This window comes from Gastrolobium bilobum, unplaced genomic scaffold (assembly GCF_033153095.1).
Source record: "Gastrolobium bilobum isolate Gb01-03AN ecotype WA unplaced genomic scaffold, APGP_CSIRO_Gbil_v1 utg39614, whole genome shotgun sequence".
Lineage (NCBI taxonomy): Eukaryota > Viridiplantae > Streptophyta > Magnoliopsida > Fabales > Fabaceae > Gastrolobium > Gastrolobium bilobum.
The window spans coordinates 181,782-197,747 of NW_026896841.1; the positions used below are offsets into that span (position 1 = coordinate 181,782).

Below are 15,966 nucleotides of genomic sequence, written 5' to 3' on the forward strand. Positions count from 1 at the left end.
TATTTTTTTTAAACAAAACAATTGTAACATATGATCTAGAAATAATTGAATAAGGTAATAGAAGAGTGGTGTAATTTGGGTGTTCCTTTTGCAGAATCCCAGAATATGCATAGCAAGGATGACTATAATGACCAAGGGTTTAACCTCAAGCATGGTCATCCACGCCATCCTCCCCATGTGAAGAGTGAAGACCGTGTCTTAGATACATTGAGTTCAATCTCATATTATCATTGTATTTATAGGCGAAACTGTGAGCAATGGTTGATGATGACATTGAATAATCATTAGCGCAATAAATGTCATATATATGTTTAGGGAAAAGTTTCAATGGCAAAAATATCTTATCTTATTTCATCTTCCTATACTCTTCCTATTTCATCTTTCAATGATTTAGTAAATGTTTAAAATATAAGCCTATTTAAAAATTAGGTTATAATTTTATTTTTCAAAAGCTTGACCTATAAATTCACGGCCATTTAAAACTGATGCTGTAAATATTATAAATTTATTAAATGTTTGAATAACTACAATATAAATTAACAGTAGCAACTATGGCGATTGTACAGATACAACGTCAATTGTGTTTCAACGTCGGTTTCACAAAACCGACTCTGACGCCAACTCCAATGTCGGTTTTCAAAGAGCCATAGAAATTTTTGGAGTCGGTGTAAACCGACTTCAAAACTAAAATAAACCGCATTTAAGTTCCGTTTTTGTTGCAGTGAGTTAAAGAAAAATAAAAAAGAAAAGAGATTACAAGCATGTCTTTTTATGTCTCTGTAACATGAAATAAATATCTCTACGAGAAAACAATTTTCCTATATTAATATATAAATTCTATTTAACAGATTCAATTAGTGACTCACTAAATATTAAACAAGTGACCCATTAATCCAATCACCGGTTGGGGTTTAACTATATTGCTCTCACTTGTTTCTCTCTCATTTTTCTAGTCTGATCAAAATGCTAGAAGCTTGAAGGAAGAGCTAGCTAAAATTCGCCCACAGCTGGAGTAAATGCAAAAAAAGATTTTATACTGTCAATAATAACTTTAGATATTTTTAAATAGAGTTGATCGCTGGTTTGAAAATATTTTTCTCAATGATATAGCAAATGAACTCATTTGATTAATTAGTATTAATACATAGGTTTTCGTTTTATCCTTTAACATAACACAACAAAATTTTCTACACTCACAACATTTTGTGGGGCCCACACTTTTTAAAACAAAAAAATAAAAAAAAATTAAGGCACGCAAAACGAATCTCTATAACATTACACAATCACTTTTCCTACAACATAACTCTTATAAAACCCTAATACATATCACCACGTGCCAGATCTATTAAAAATAGGTTGTCTATTTTGGAAAATAAGCATTTTCATTCATGAAAAAGTATATAGCTTAAATAAAAACTGTTCAAGAAAACACCATAGGCGGAGGTTATTAACTCACTATTTCCCCATTATTTACACTTATTTTATAAATGTTTTTCTTCATTTAAAGTATATATAATTTGTAAATCAAAATTCTTTCTTTGACAAAGATTCACTTTTTTTAAAAAAGAAAACACTGAATTATATTAAATAGAAAGCTGTGATTTAAGAATAATTTTCACTTTTTTATTAACGATCTCTAAACTAATTTTCATTTTTAATGCATGCAGCACGAAAGTATAAACAATTTCTTTTAAAACTATATAAATTTCCTATCACGTACTAAGCCATTTACCTTTACACTTTATTAAAAAAATTTATGTATATGTTTGTTTCAATTTATTTATAAGAAAATAAGTATTTGTTTTTCAAAATGTCAATAAAAAACTTGTAAAGGAAAAAGAAAAGAAAAGAAAGCAATTCACTAAATCTTCCACTACTACCTTCTTGTAATTTAGACTTTCATCAACTACGTACAAGAACCCCACACACACACACAAAAAAGAATCCTTAATTAAGAGTAGGACATAATGTTACAGGAATAACGTTAAAAGAAATTGAAACAGATAATAACTAAAGAAAATTTAATGTAATACTTTTACATCTAAATAAATAATTTTTTTGTACAAAATATTATTTGTATATTTTACAAAGGAAAACAAGAGCTTCCTTTTTTGATGAATACAAACTTATATCCTTTTAGCAGTTTTTAATTATACATTTTGAAGAATGCATAATTATAATATTAAACTTATATTTTTTCACTTTTCACGTCAGTAGATAACTTCTGAAGAGAAAAAAAATAAAACTTTAATATTATAATTATGTATTTCTAAAAATACATTCCCAAAAAATACAATCTGATTTTCTTTTCTCGGTACATCACACGAATAATAAATTAATTTATATCCTTTAAAATAACATTCACTCAATCTTTTTACAAAAGCCGACAAAAGGAAACTCCAGCACGCTTCCTTGAGTAACCGCTACTTTCCAAACTCTTTAACCTTTTTACCCATAAAACCAAGACACGTTTGGAGTTTTGGTTATCTGTCTGGGCTTGTTGTCTCTTTGTGAATAAAAAAATGGGGGATCTCTCTATTATTTAATTAGCAATTATCCAACATGAGATCAAATCACCTTCACGTCAAACACTTCCAATCTTTTATATATTGACATATTGGAGAAACTTGAACCCAACTTTGCCGACAAAATCTCCAAGTAATCGAACACGTCTATATATAACGCTCATGTTATAGCCTTCATTAACAAAATATTTTTAGATTTGAACTTATAATAGCCTCTTAATTTAATGTGTATATATATTCTCCACCAAATTAATGTCTCTCACAATTCAGCCACCAACTACTACATAACTGAAGTCAATAAAGTACAGCACTAATAATAACCTTAATAAATTCAACAAGTGATACATTTTGGCCATCTATAAATGTGGCACATGCATACATAAATATATATATATATATATAGCATCATATAGCAATAATACAAGAGTCCTTAATTTTTATTACAAAACCTTTCTTACAAGTGCACCATACCTACCATAGTGGAGGTACACACCTCAAACTGCACTCTAGCTACTAGCTCACCTAATTAAAATAAAGTACACTCTTATATATCTCCTTGAATAGGAAAATTAGAACACTTTCTTATCCGTTAATTAGGCTCCTAATGATAGCAGCCTCTGGACTATCAGCTTCAATTGTGGCCAACAATTGAGATAGCCGTTCGCTTAAGTCATCAACCTCTCTGTGTAAGCTTCTAATGTAGTTACAGGTCTCCTGTAGGACCTTAGATGCTGAAACCTGCACAACAAAAGTTGAGTGAGAAGGAAGAATTACCATATCAAGAGTCCAATCAACACATGGTCACTGAGGCAAATGTTGTTTATGACTAACTAGTACATTATTATACTTCACCAATATTTTTATGTACTAATTAATATCAATTATGTAAAGGGCAAAAAATTGTAAATATAATATTCTTTATAACAAAAAGAATAGAGATTAATTTACAAAAAAAAAAAAAGAATAGAGATTATATTTATAATTAAAGATTTATATAAATTTAAAGGGGACGACCACTCATCCTAGCGCTTGTTTGCTCCACCATTGTGTGCTATGAAATCATATTTAGAGACCATATAGGATTTTTCGTTTCACGAATTGGTCCAAATTAACCACTTGATGGTTACCGTGCAGAGAGACTTTTTTTCTTTTTAAGTCTTATTTTTTTCTTTGTGGGGGCATGTGTTACTTTTATTATTGTGTAATGTTATTTATACACCAAAAAACAAATATTACACTATATTAAAAAAAAAAAAAAGTGTACATTCAGGACTCTAACGCTGTAACGTTCAAATTAACAAGAATGAAGAGTGATGTACATTAAGACACGAGCCATATAGACTCTGAGCCGGGTTATGCATATGTATGTTTTCATTTTGTGATATTTTAAAATAATCAATGCAATAAAATGACGTAGAAATCACATTTCTCTTTATTATCTAATATTTATCTTTAGAAAAGTATATACATACGACTCAATGTGAATCCTTTGAACGTCTATATAGATCTGCATAGCATATTTAAAATTTTGGGAACTATGCCCTTAATATATGGGTCAATTTTGGACTATATAATCCCTTGACTATTTACATATTATAACATGACTCACATGTGCTACAACCATGACATTATGTTATATAGTTAGCTTCACTATCCCTTTCAGAACATAGCAACAACAAAAACAAAAACAATATATATAACATTTCAGTGTCTTTCTATTTTTCTCTTTATGAAACAAAAAAAAAGAAAAAAAAAGAAAAAGGGTTTTGAAATACCTTGTCAGAACGCCTATCACGAATCTCAGGAACAAGTTGACGCAACTTTGAAACAAGTTCGATGATTTGGTCATCGGAGATCCTTGTAGATGCAGATTGTTGCCTGGACCTTCGGCTAGACATATCCCTAGATATGTTGGTGTTATAATTTTCAATAGTTTTTTTCAGTTTAATATATAACTACAACAAGCAGAGAGAACAAAGAAGATGGATGATAATATAAATAATAATGATGATGGGTTTGGTTGGAAAATTAACAAACAAAAGACAAGTTATATAGTGAAAGGAAAGGAGAAGTAGGAGTAGTAGTAAGAGTAAGAGTAGTAGTAGGAGTAGGAGAAAGAGAAGGGCTATATAGTAGTGTTTGGATACAAGCTAGGTATGCAAAAATGGAGAAAGTGATAAGAGAAATATAAAGAGAGGGAAAAGGACCACAAAACAAGGGTGTGTGTGAGAGAGAGAGAGAGCAAGAGAAAGAGTACAATAACATAGACAGTGATGTTGGATGTGAAGAAAACAATTGCATTGGGAAAGCAGTGGCCTAGGCTTTGTGTTTAATTAAAATTGGAGAGTGAAAAGGGGGAGAGAGAGAGAGAACGTAGGTTTCTTCTTCTATGAGTGTTCCCAAATTGGGGTTTGATCTCAAGTGGACTAATAGGAGGGTGTTTGTTTTTAAGCTAACAAAGTGGGCCTTCATGTACATGTCTACATAAACAGGACCATGTGATCATAGGAAACTGATCCTCTTCAATTAACTTATTCACAGTGATTCATCTAAATATCCTTATGCTAATCACATAATTCCACGTTATTGTACCCTAAAATACTACCACCTTCAAGAACCATTGGTTTAATGTTTTAGGATTTTTTTTTTTGTTTTTTTGAGATATTCCAATCACTAATCTAATTCGGAGCGAATCCCAAAATTACGGCTTTAAATTCCTCCCAAATATAATACTAGGGAGAGGATCAAACACATGCTCTCACCCTTACCTACTCAATTCTCTAACGCGCAGTGAGCTATCATCATTTGATTGATTCAGGATATTGAGTCAAAACTACATTGATCCGGAGAGTGCTGACATGGCATGCAACCATTGGTTAATACTTAACACCCTAGAGTTAATTAATTAAAACAAAATGAAGTCAGTGACTTAGATCTGAATGAAACTTATGCTTCATTATGACCTTTAATGTCCTTAATTAGCATAATCACTTTATTAAATCACCGTCTTAATTTTTGCTAAGATAAGTAAAATCAAGAAAGCAACAAGTGCTTATATTATATAGAATGCAACTGGCTAGCTGTATTAGTGTTTGATTTAAGGGATTAGCAAGCTAGTGAAATCTGGTGGGAACACTCATGGCAATTTCTGTGATACATATATATTTAATTGTTGCTCTTCATCCTTGTTAGGGACATAACTACGTGATACATATATAGTTCAGTTTGTGAGGCATATATGAGATTATCAACTTATTATTGTGGTTTGAAATGTTAACAAATCATAGTTCATCAACGCAAAGATATATACCTCTTGTATTGTAAGCGTGCAGTATACAAGATGTTGAATTTCCTCTATATGAAAAACTACAGATGAATTTTCTCATAGACAACAATCACGGGATAGTCTTCTAATTTTGGACACAAAAGAAGAGAAAGAGGTGTGTGCACAATATATCTTATTTCAGAAAGTATGAGGACTTTAAGTGATTAAAGTAAATATATATAGGTTCAAACATAACCCTGGATTTTCTTGGACCCTTATTATATATATTAAACCCCAAAAGACTTTTAAATAATAAGAGCATAACCCAACATATATGAGTTCATCATATGCCATTTCCATGGTTCACAAGACATGCCAAGTGGCATGTCTTGAGCCCCAGTACTTGTCTAGTGAAGAAAAAGGTTTCCCAAATCAGGCAAAGATTGGGAGTTCCATGCCTTTATCAAGCACCATCACGTGCAGCTAAAAAACTTGGATGAACTCTAATGGAGCTTGCGGGGACCTCTTCCCCACTACCCTCTCTCTACTCCTGTCTCTGCTGTTGCATGTATTATACACAAAACATTTTTGCTACCAACCAGCAATTGGGATTTAGTATTATATTTTGCTCACTAAGTAAACTCTTGGTCACCGGTGTAAATAAACTGGGTTGGGTTAGACTTTGCCTTAAAGAGGTCAGGCCTGTTAAAATATTTTAAGTCTGAATTGATCTATTAGCTTTGTATAGGCAAAAATTATAAGTCTGGTCTAACCTATATTTAAAAAGTAAAAGCTTTAGACTAGGTCTATTAGTCTCCTTTTAAGCCTATTAAACATTTAATAATTAATAATATTAATTTATTATTCAAATCATTAAAATAATAATTTGTTTATTTTATTTGAAATAAATAATATGATATAGGCCGGTCTATAAGCTTATAAATCCAACATGTAAAAAAAAATATATGACCTATTTTCTAAATAGGCATTTTTTGAGGTCGGACTATATTCTATTTAACTATATATAATAAACTGAGTCTAACCTGATTTATGTTGAAGCGTAGGCCCCTGTTAGGCCGGCTAACCCATTTACACCCATACTCTTCATCTTGCCCACTTAACCAAACTCAGTTAACCTCCATTCCCCACCCTCAACTCCCAAATCCAAACAAAGGGCCATAGAATAAAACTGCCATCAACTAATGTTTCCTACCTACTATATTAACCAACCCACCAGGTTCAAAATTGAGTTGTAGAACCGTGTATCTATTCGATGATTAGCAACCTCTCGGTTGAGAGAAGCTTAAAATTTGTTGGAAAAAAACTAGATATAATTTTTATTTCTATTTTTGAGATTATGTGGTACTTGAATACGTTGTTGTTCATTGTGAAAATTATTTTCCAAACAAGTGATATTTGAACCATACTGGTTAAGTTGGCGCATGGGGGCATGTTAGACATGAAATATTTCATTCTGATTAATAAAAATAATTTACATTTGGCGCATGGGTGTCCAGACTTGTCACTATGTACTCCGGAGAGTACATAACTATAATATTAAAGTTATTTTTTCTCTCTTTCTTCATAAATTTTTCATAAACTTATCCGCTGACGTGGAGAGAGAAAAAAAAGAAACTTTAATATTATAACTATGTACTCCCCGAAGTACATAGTACATAGTTATAAACTGGTGATTGGACAAAATTTTATATCCAATGACTGAACACCAAATGCACCATATATAAATTTTATAACTATTACTCATCAATTAATTATTAATTCATAATAAATTGTAACTGTTAGATGCACGGAAATCAACGGTTAAGATCTGGTGTAAGACTTATTATTCTTACACCGATGTAATTTGATCCTATCCCTAATAAAAATATTCAAGAAATTAACTCACCTTAAAAAATTAATTAAGACATGTATACAAAAGAAGCAAAAAAATTGTCTTCATTAAAAAGAAAACTTGGCAAAAAAATTAATATATTGCATTTTAAATAAAAAATTACAAATTTATGGTTGTTTTAAAAAAAATTACGCATTTATTGCATAATGTCACGCCCCATTTAGGCGTGACACCCACGTGGGTCACGCCTAAATAGGGAGTGACACGTACTGCCCAATTTGGGCATGACACATGCAGCCATCCTGCCTCCCCAAGGCTTAAATTTAGTCTTTTATTTTATTTTGTTATTCTAATTTAAAATGGGTTCACATTCTGATTCTGTTCATGTTGTGTTATATTACAATGATAGGAAGGTGGAAGACCGACGAGGTGTCATGTTTGAAGGTGAAAAAAGGCCGACACGTATCCAACGCAACCATTGACGAACTGCATTAGAAAATTCGTCAGAAGTTAACTCTTCAAGGTAACCAATGTATCACTCAGATCACCACAAGGTTATGGCAATCTGATCAATACATTAGTTTGCAAGTGGTTGATGATGAAGACGTCGAGATGATAATGGAAGAATTTTTCAACCAGTCAAGGAAAGATTTTTTGAAGTTGTATATGGACATTGCCGGAGCAGAGGATGTAGCCTTACCGGTGAGGGCAGTTGCTTTAAATTCTCCTCGTCTTGCATCAACGTCTGCTGCTCATGCTTCTCCAGTTGCTAACATTTCTGAGGGAGATGAAAATGATCCTACTTGGGTTATGCATGACGACGACGACGATGATGAAAATATCGTAATGGAAGAACGTCTTCTGACCTAGGATGCTAGTGCTTCTGAAGGAGATAAAAGTGATGATAGGGGCGCGTCTCAAATCCCAGTATACCATGAACTAGTGGAGTCTCAAATCCCCCGACTTAATGACATGGGCTCGCACAATTAGCAGATCATCATCAAGGTATTTTACAGAATAACTCGTATGTGATTTAGGGTGTTTGAATAATGTATTAACAAGTTTTAATTCCTATATGCAGGTGATGATGTCGTTATTCCTTTTTGGAAAGGAATTTCACATTACACACCAATTGATTGGAGTTATCGGAGCGAACAAGAAACATGCACTGATGGTCCAGTTTCGGGATCGGGATCAATACAAGGTCCGTGGCAACTGGGTGACAAGTTATTTGTGAACCAGGAATTTGCAACGAAGAAGGAGGTTCAAATGGCACTGAAGCATAACCTCATGAGGGAGCATCAAGATGCAATTGTAATTGAGAGCACGCCTGCAAAGTTAAGCATGAAATGTTGCGCGTATGATAAGGGTTGCCCGTGGCGCGTTAGGGCGATAAAACCTGTGTTTGGTGAAAAATATAAGATTACCAGATGGGGTGGGGATCACAATTTTTTGAATGACCATATCTCTCAGGGTCATAGATAGCTCGATGTTGACGTCATTGTGGAGCTCATTCTAGATACGTATTCTGTCTTAATGTGTATGCAACTTTGAAAGAGGTGTTACTACTTATATACGTTATACTTAATGTGTATATAACATCTTCATTTCTAGGGATGATAATGGAAGAACTATCAGTCTCAATTTCACTGGTTCAGGAAAGGATTACCTCTAAATATGGATTCAAAGTTTCGTACAGAAAGACATGGTATGCGAAGCAAAAAGCAATTACAATAATGTACGGTGATTAGGAGGAATCGTATGCTTTTTTGTCCAGGTGGTGTGAATACATGCTTCGCTTTTCTCAGGTTCTTTTTATCATATTCAAACAAATGATTATTATGTGGAGCATGGAATAGTTCCTGGAAAAACAGTGTTTCATCGTATCTTATGGACGTTTAGACAGTGTTGTGAGGCATTCAAATTTGCCAAACCAGTTATATTGATTGATGGCACTCATTTATATGGAAAGTACAAAGGCAAGTTGTTGGTGGCCACTGCCCAAGATGGAAATGCAGAATGTTTACCCATCGCATTTGCCATCGTTGAAGGTGAAACCTTGGAAGCCTGGGACTATTTCTTGTTAATATTCGTGCTCATGTTACTCAAATGTCAAACATATGCCTCATATCTGATCGACATCGTAGCATAATATCTGTTGTGGAGAATAACTGTAATTGGCAGCCACCAAATGCATATCACGTGTTTTGTATTCATCATATTGCAAGCAACTTCAATTAGATGTTTCGAAATGAGAGATTGAAGCGGAAATTAAAGAATATAGGTATATTTTGGCTCTACTGTAATTATCCAGTTTTTGTGGCTTACATCTCGTGAAGCTGATAACATTAAGCTTTTGTGCAGGTTATACCATGTCAATGATTTTGAAAGAGGTTTTGCTCTATTCCGTGAAGCTAGTCCTTAGGTCGCTAAGTGGATTGATTCCATCCTTAAGGAAAAGTGGACGAGTGCATACAATGTTGAAGGACATAGGTACGGGCATATGACAACTAACTTGGAAAAATCTGTAAACAGGGTGTTAAAAGAGGCAAGAAATATGCCAATAACTGCTCTGGTTAAGCACACATACAGCAGATTGGTTCATTATTTTGTTACTAAGGGTAAAGCAGCTGCTTCGCAACTTCAATCTGCACATCGTCATTGTAAAATGTTATTGAAATGCTCAAGCACAAGGAACATCTAGCTACAGGCCACCATGTGCGTGCATATAACGTTGATCACACAGTCTTTGAGGTTGACGAGGGATGGGATCAGTTATATTCTGTCAATCTGTCAGAGAGGTTCTGTCAATGTGGAAAGTTTAAGGCTTTCAAATACCCGTGTAGTCACGTCGCTGCTGCTGCTTTAAGTGTTCCCCAGAATCCTTTCCAGTACGTGGATGGTGTATTCTTGATAACTAACTTGGTTGAGGCATACTCATACCCGTGGCAGCCAATTGGTAATAAGGAAGTTATTCCACCAAGTACAGGTCCAATGCTTATTCTTGACTCCTCTATGCTACATGCAAAAAGTCGTCCAAGGTCCACTCGAATCCGTAATGAGATGGATGAAGTTGAGACAAGTCAAAGCCGTATTAGGTGTGGTATTTGCAAGCAACGCGGCCATAATCGCAGAGCGTGTCCTAATTGCGAAGCAAACGATTGATTTATTATGCTTAAACCTACCTGAATTATTAACGTTGTATGATTAACGTTGTTTTTATTTTACTTGTTGTTATCTGCAGTCAGGTATTTTTGTGGCATTCTTTCTTGTCGTTATAAATCAGCATATTGTACACGTTCGCAACAATTTCACATTCTGTAATTTAACTGAAAGTCTATAAATAAATACAATCAAAATGCTAGTCCATAGTCCATAAAATATATACAGTCCAAATGATACTCCACTGTCCATAAAATATATACAGTCCATATAATAAGTAACTACATAACATAAAAAAATACGACAACCCATGATGCTACCTCCTGACCTGTCGCACAATAGCCAACACCCTAGCATGCGGGCAATATGCGCCCTCGTGAAAAAGATCTCTCGATCACGATCCCCCTGCTGCATCACTCCACCGGGCCCACAACCGATCAAAGAATGAGATGCGTAGGTCGCTTGAGCCATGAAACTCACTGGCCCGAGGCCTGGCACCAAAAATAGCCTCACAAACGGCAGGACAATCCTCAGATGTAGATCCGGTAACGACTTTCCCATCAGGAGGCAATCCCAGTGTACCGGCCACATCCTGCAAGGTGATACTCATCTCACCCTGTGTCATGTGAAAAGTATGTGTCTCTGGTCTCCACCTCTCGACCATAGCACTAATCAATGCGGCATCAATCTGAAATACATTATACAATTATCACATGGTATGTCATTGTATTGAATAACTATATAAATTGTTACATCATCAAGTGCATACCTGAATATGTCGCATGCGTGCAACATGTACAAATCCAGCCTGTGTGAGGTAATCGACGACCACATCTGGAATAACGCTGGTAGGTGGCCCCCCTGTACCTTACCACGCTGGGTCTTCAACTGACGAACATGTTCCGTATTTCACACCCGCTATGAAATATGGGTACTCTGCGTCCTTTTTCGAAGGACCTCCCACCTATACGGTCTAGGTATGATATACATACTAGGATTGGTAGGCTCTGGCTTATGATCGGATGCAGAATCCCCAGATGATGATGAATCAGCCATGATAAAAAACTATACAAAGTTGAAAATTTATTGTAACAGTTAATTTATAATAAAATTATGCATACAAGTGTAATACAACATTGAAACTAATTTACAAAACAACAACTTACAACATGTAACATCAAAATTTATTTAAAAATTAATTAAGCAAATTCCTAATTCACTATCAAAATTATTAAGCAAAAACCCTAGGTCATTAATACATTCGTAAGTAATTAATTCGTACTTATAATCACATCATGTTCCTAACAATTTTATAATGAAGTAGATTAATTCATTATTAATTAATAATAATACATGGGTCACTAATTAATTCATAATTAAATAATAATAATAATAATATCTGGGTCACTAATTAATTCGTAATTAAATAATAATAATCCCTTGGTCACTAATTAATTCGTAATTAAATAATAATAATACCTGGGTCACTAAATATTTCGTATTTAAATAATAATAATAATAATATCTAGGTCACTAATTAATTCGTAATTAAATAATAATAATACCTAGGTCAGTACAATATTCCTAAGTCACTACAGCATTCATAACTCACTACAAAATTCGTAATTAAATAATAATAATAATACTTAGGTTACTAATTAATATGTAATTAAATAATAATAATACCTAGGTCACTACAATATTCTTAAGTCACTACAACATTCATAACTCACTACAAAATTTCTAAGTCACTATAACTATTTTCTAAGTCACTAACATATGCTAAACCCTAATGTAGCAGTGTAATTTAAACTTAAAGACTTACTTTTGTTAGCAGAGCTTCGCTATGCAAATTTTCACGTAACGTAGAGAGCACAATCATCTTAGAGAGAGGTTAGAGTGAGAATGTGAAGTGATAAAAAAAAATGGGGTATTATATATCATTCATGGGTCATGTTCTTTTTGGGCGTCACATGTCACGCCTGGTTTGGACGTGATCTACTAGGCAGTGACACCCTCTTTTAGCTGTGACATATGACGCCAAAAAGTAACATGACATTGTGCAATAAATACGTAAATTTTTTAAAAATAACCATAAATTTATAACATTTTATTTAAAATTTAATATATTAATTTTTTTCCAAGAAAACTTACATTGAATGAAAAAAAAAACTCACTGCTATTATATTGATTTGACATTTGTTTAGTCTCGAACAGTCGTACTTCGATACTAGTCCCCCACATGGCAAAAGTAGTTAACTACCGAAAAAAAAAAAATGCATTATATAAGAAGAATCATATTCCCCCAATAGATCTCCAAAGTGAGGATATATGTTGCATCCGATACGTTAAAATTCAATAAGTAAATATCATTTTCGGTCCTCAGCAAATTTTATGATGCCTATTTTAGTCCTTAGTAAATAAAAAAGTTATTTGTGGTCCTTAAAAAAATTTAAGTGGATCCATTTTAGTCTTTTTGAGGAACTAATGTGGGTCTCTTTTGAATTTGTGAGAGATCATGATTTCAACTAAATAAATCCATTTTGAATTTCTTAGGGACCACGAATAGCATTTTTATTTGCTAGGGACTAAAGCAGATATCGTGAAATTTACTTAGAACCAAAAAGAATATTTACTCAAATTCAATCAATCACACTATATTTTATCGATAAGTCATAGTATAAAATATAAAAATTATTTTCATTTTTTTTCCAATACAATATGTATTGACGTAGCGTATTTCTATTGGTGTAATGTACTTACGTGACCAAACTCTTTTGGCACAGGTGGTAAGAAGTCTGAATTCTTTAACAAGAGGTCTCGAGTTCAAATCCCGAGAATGAAAAAAAAGAATTTGAGAAAGTCGATCCCTGAAAGGATCCGATAATACTTGATGGGAGATTAATCTTCAGCTATGATCGGAGAATCTCTTGAATTCACTCGAAAAAAAAATGTACCTACATTAATAGTACACTAGATTTTTCGCTGTACAAGAGTAAAATATTTCACATCATTTCTTTCATCTTTTGCGGTCAAAAAGGGATAACTACATGACATGACCCTATAGACTTATTTTTAAACCCGACAAGAAGTTAGAAGTTAGAATTCTGTTGGAATCCATGATGAAGAATCAAAGTCCAAAAAGCAAACAAGGAAAAAATTTAAACTACTTTATAAGCTTTGCCTCGCATCCACATAGTAATATGCATGCGTAGTTCCGTAATTTGGTTACTTTAATTTGAAGGGAGCTCTTCTTTTTAAAGTCCTGACCCATTGAAAAGTGTAATTAATTAATGACACGCTTAAGTACTTTTGATCATTTTACAAAACCTAATTATAAGTCCTTTTTCTTTTTTATTAAAAAGTTAAGGGTGTGTTGGGATAAACTTTAAAAAACATTACTTTTATGATATAATTTTTTGGGAAGGATAATTTACCATCATTTTACTCTTATAATTCTTACTATTTAATTGGTTATCGCTTGATCAATTTAAAATCAACGGTATTTTTCAACTGTTGATTTCAAATTAATGCAACGGTAACCAACCAGTTAGTAAGAGTAGTAAGTATAATTGTCTCCTAATTTTTTTAGTTTATAGAAAAAAATATTAAAATTATTTTTTGGGTATTTTTATTTTTTTTGAAAAAAATTATATAATTATCATAAAAAATTAAATATATTTTTATTTAAAAACTTTTTTCTTTCAAAAAATAAACACTAACAAATATATCCGAAATATGGGATTAAGAAGTGCTTTGGGATATCCGACATTTAGTTAAATTTTGTCTTAACACAAGGGTCAACTTCTTCATCCCATATTAAAGCAGTTCTTTTGGGTACTGCTGATCATGGTTTAATCACCTACTGCCTCCTAAGGACATATTCAAACTATTGGCTGGTAGGTCTAAAGGGGCATGAAACCTACTTTTGAACTTCATAAGATAACAAATCATTGTCTTCGTTGACCCCCAACTTTTTTTGTTTTTTGGCCAATGAATCTAAAGTCCTTATAATTAAGTTCCTCTTCTCTGATGAAGACTTGGTAGATAATAATATATGAAATTGTATAAATAAAGAACCTATTAGGCTTTGAGAACTAATTATATATGTGTAGTTGCTTTATGTGATATCCCTTTTGCAGGGTAGAAAATTGGGTTGCCAATTTTTCATGATCTAGTAGATTAGGGATACTGTTATTTTCAAATATGGAAATCAACTTTATGCATATGTTCCGCTAATACTATCCTCACAAAGGAAATGATGCATATTTTTCAAATGGTTATTATTGTTGGTGTGGTTGAGCGCTTTACTTTCCTGATATACATTAATTTGGTTGATCAAGATTTTTGCTTTCTTTGATCCTGATGTTCTGGTTTTGTGTTAGTTTATAGTTATCAAAATCATGTTTGCTTCTTTGTTATGAGGTATTGATTTAATTGTTTTTAATTGTGAATAAAATTATCTTTGCTAAAAAAATTGTGATGACTGTGATAGGAAAATTAACATTTTTACACATCATTATTTTTCAACACAGTCTGTTGAAAATCACCAGACTATCATTTAATTAACAAAATTATTATTTAACAAGACAATCTCTCATTAATGCATCTTTTCCTCAATATAATTATGTGATTTATTTTTCACTATGTTGATCATTGCATAAAATAAAGAACATTAAATCCAAAAAAAAAAATGTGTATCATTGTTTGACATCTAATTCCAGCTTATTAACGAAACAAATAATAGATAAGCAAGATGTGAAAACCGTAAAAGTTTTAGAATTTTATTTTTCTCTCCAACGAATATGATTATGAGAGTGTTTAAATCCATTAAATGGAAAGCACCTCATATATAGCATTTGCCAAAAGAGATTAGGTATTTGAAGAATTTGAAAATTTCAATGTGGGCACATGGAGTGGTTCTGCCACTAACAATAACTTTCAATATGGCCCTAGGACAATCAACAACAATATAGTTGAAATGGATTACTTGCACAAAATGATGATAACGATAGTAAAACCTGTAGAACTTAATTAAGCTAATACAGAGTTAAGTTACTCGGATAATATTAATTTTTTTCCTTCTCTTCAACATAATATTTGCGGTCTTGGTAATGAATATGCTAAAGCAGATGTTTAGAAATTAAAAGAAAAAAATATTT

The 15,966-nt window shown here is 32.7% G+C and overlaps 2 protein-coding genes across 2 annotated transcripts; one reads left to right on the forward strand and one right to left on the reverse strand.

The window, feature by feature from the left end:
• Nucleotides 1-3,050: 3,050 nt before the first annotated feature.
• On the reverse strand, nt 3,051-4,524 carry LOC133302298 (transcription factor PRE5-like). The gene is made up of 2 exons (XM_061502056.1): nt 4,301-4,524; nt 3,051-3,263 (listed from the first exon to the last, which is right to left on the reverse strand). The coding sequence occupies exons 1-2, from the start codon at nt 4,421-4,423 to the stop codon at nt 3,108-3,110; spliced, it is 279 nt and encodes a 92-aa protein (XP_061358040.1). The 5' UTR covers nt 4,424-4,524; the 3' UTR covers nt 3,051-3,107.
• A 5,797-nt stretch (nt 4,525-10,321) lies between these two features.
• Nucleotides 10,322-10,807, forward strand: LOC133302297 (uncharacterized). Its single transcript, XM_061502054.1, has one exon. The coding sequence runs from the start codon at nt 10,322-10,324 to the stop codon at nt 10,805-10,807; it is 486 nt and encodes a 161-aa protein (XP_061358038.1).
• Nucleotides 10,808-15,966: the final 5,159 nt, after the last annotated feature.

Excerpts from the sequence above, each read along its gene's own strand:
- LOC133302298 (XM_061502056.1), bottom strand. The coding sequence starts at position 4,423 with ATGTCTAGCCGAAGGTCCAGGCAACAATCTGCATCTACAAGGATCTCC. Across the intron at positions 3,264-4,300 it reads GTGATAGGCGTTCTGACAAG|GTTTCAGCATCTAAGGTCCT; the intron begins GTATTTCAAAAC and ends TTTGTTGTGCAG.
- LOC133302297 (XM_061502054.1), top strand. The coding sequence starts at position 10,322 with ATGCTCAAGCACAAGGAACATCTAGCTACAGGCCACCATGTGCGTGCA.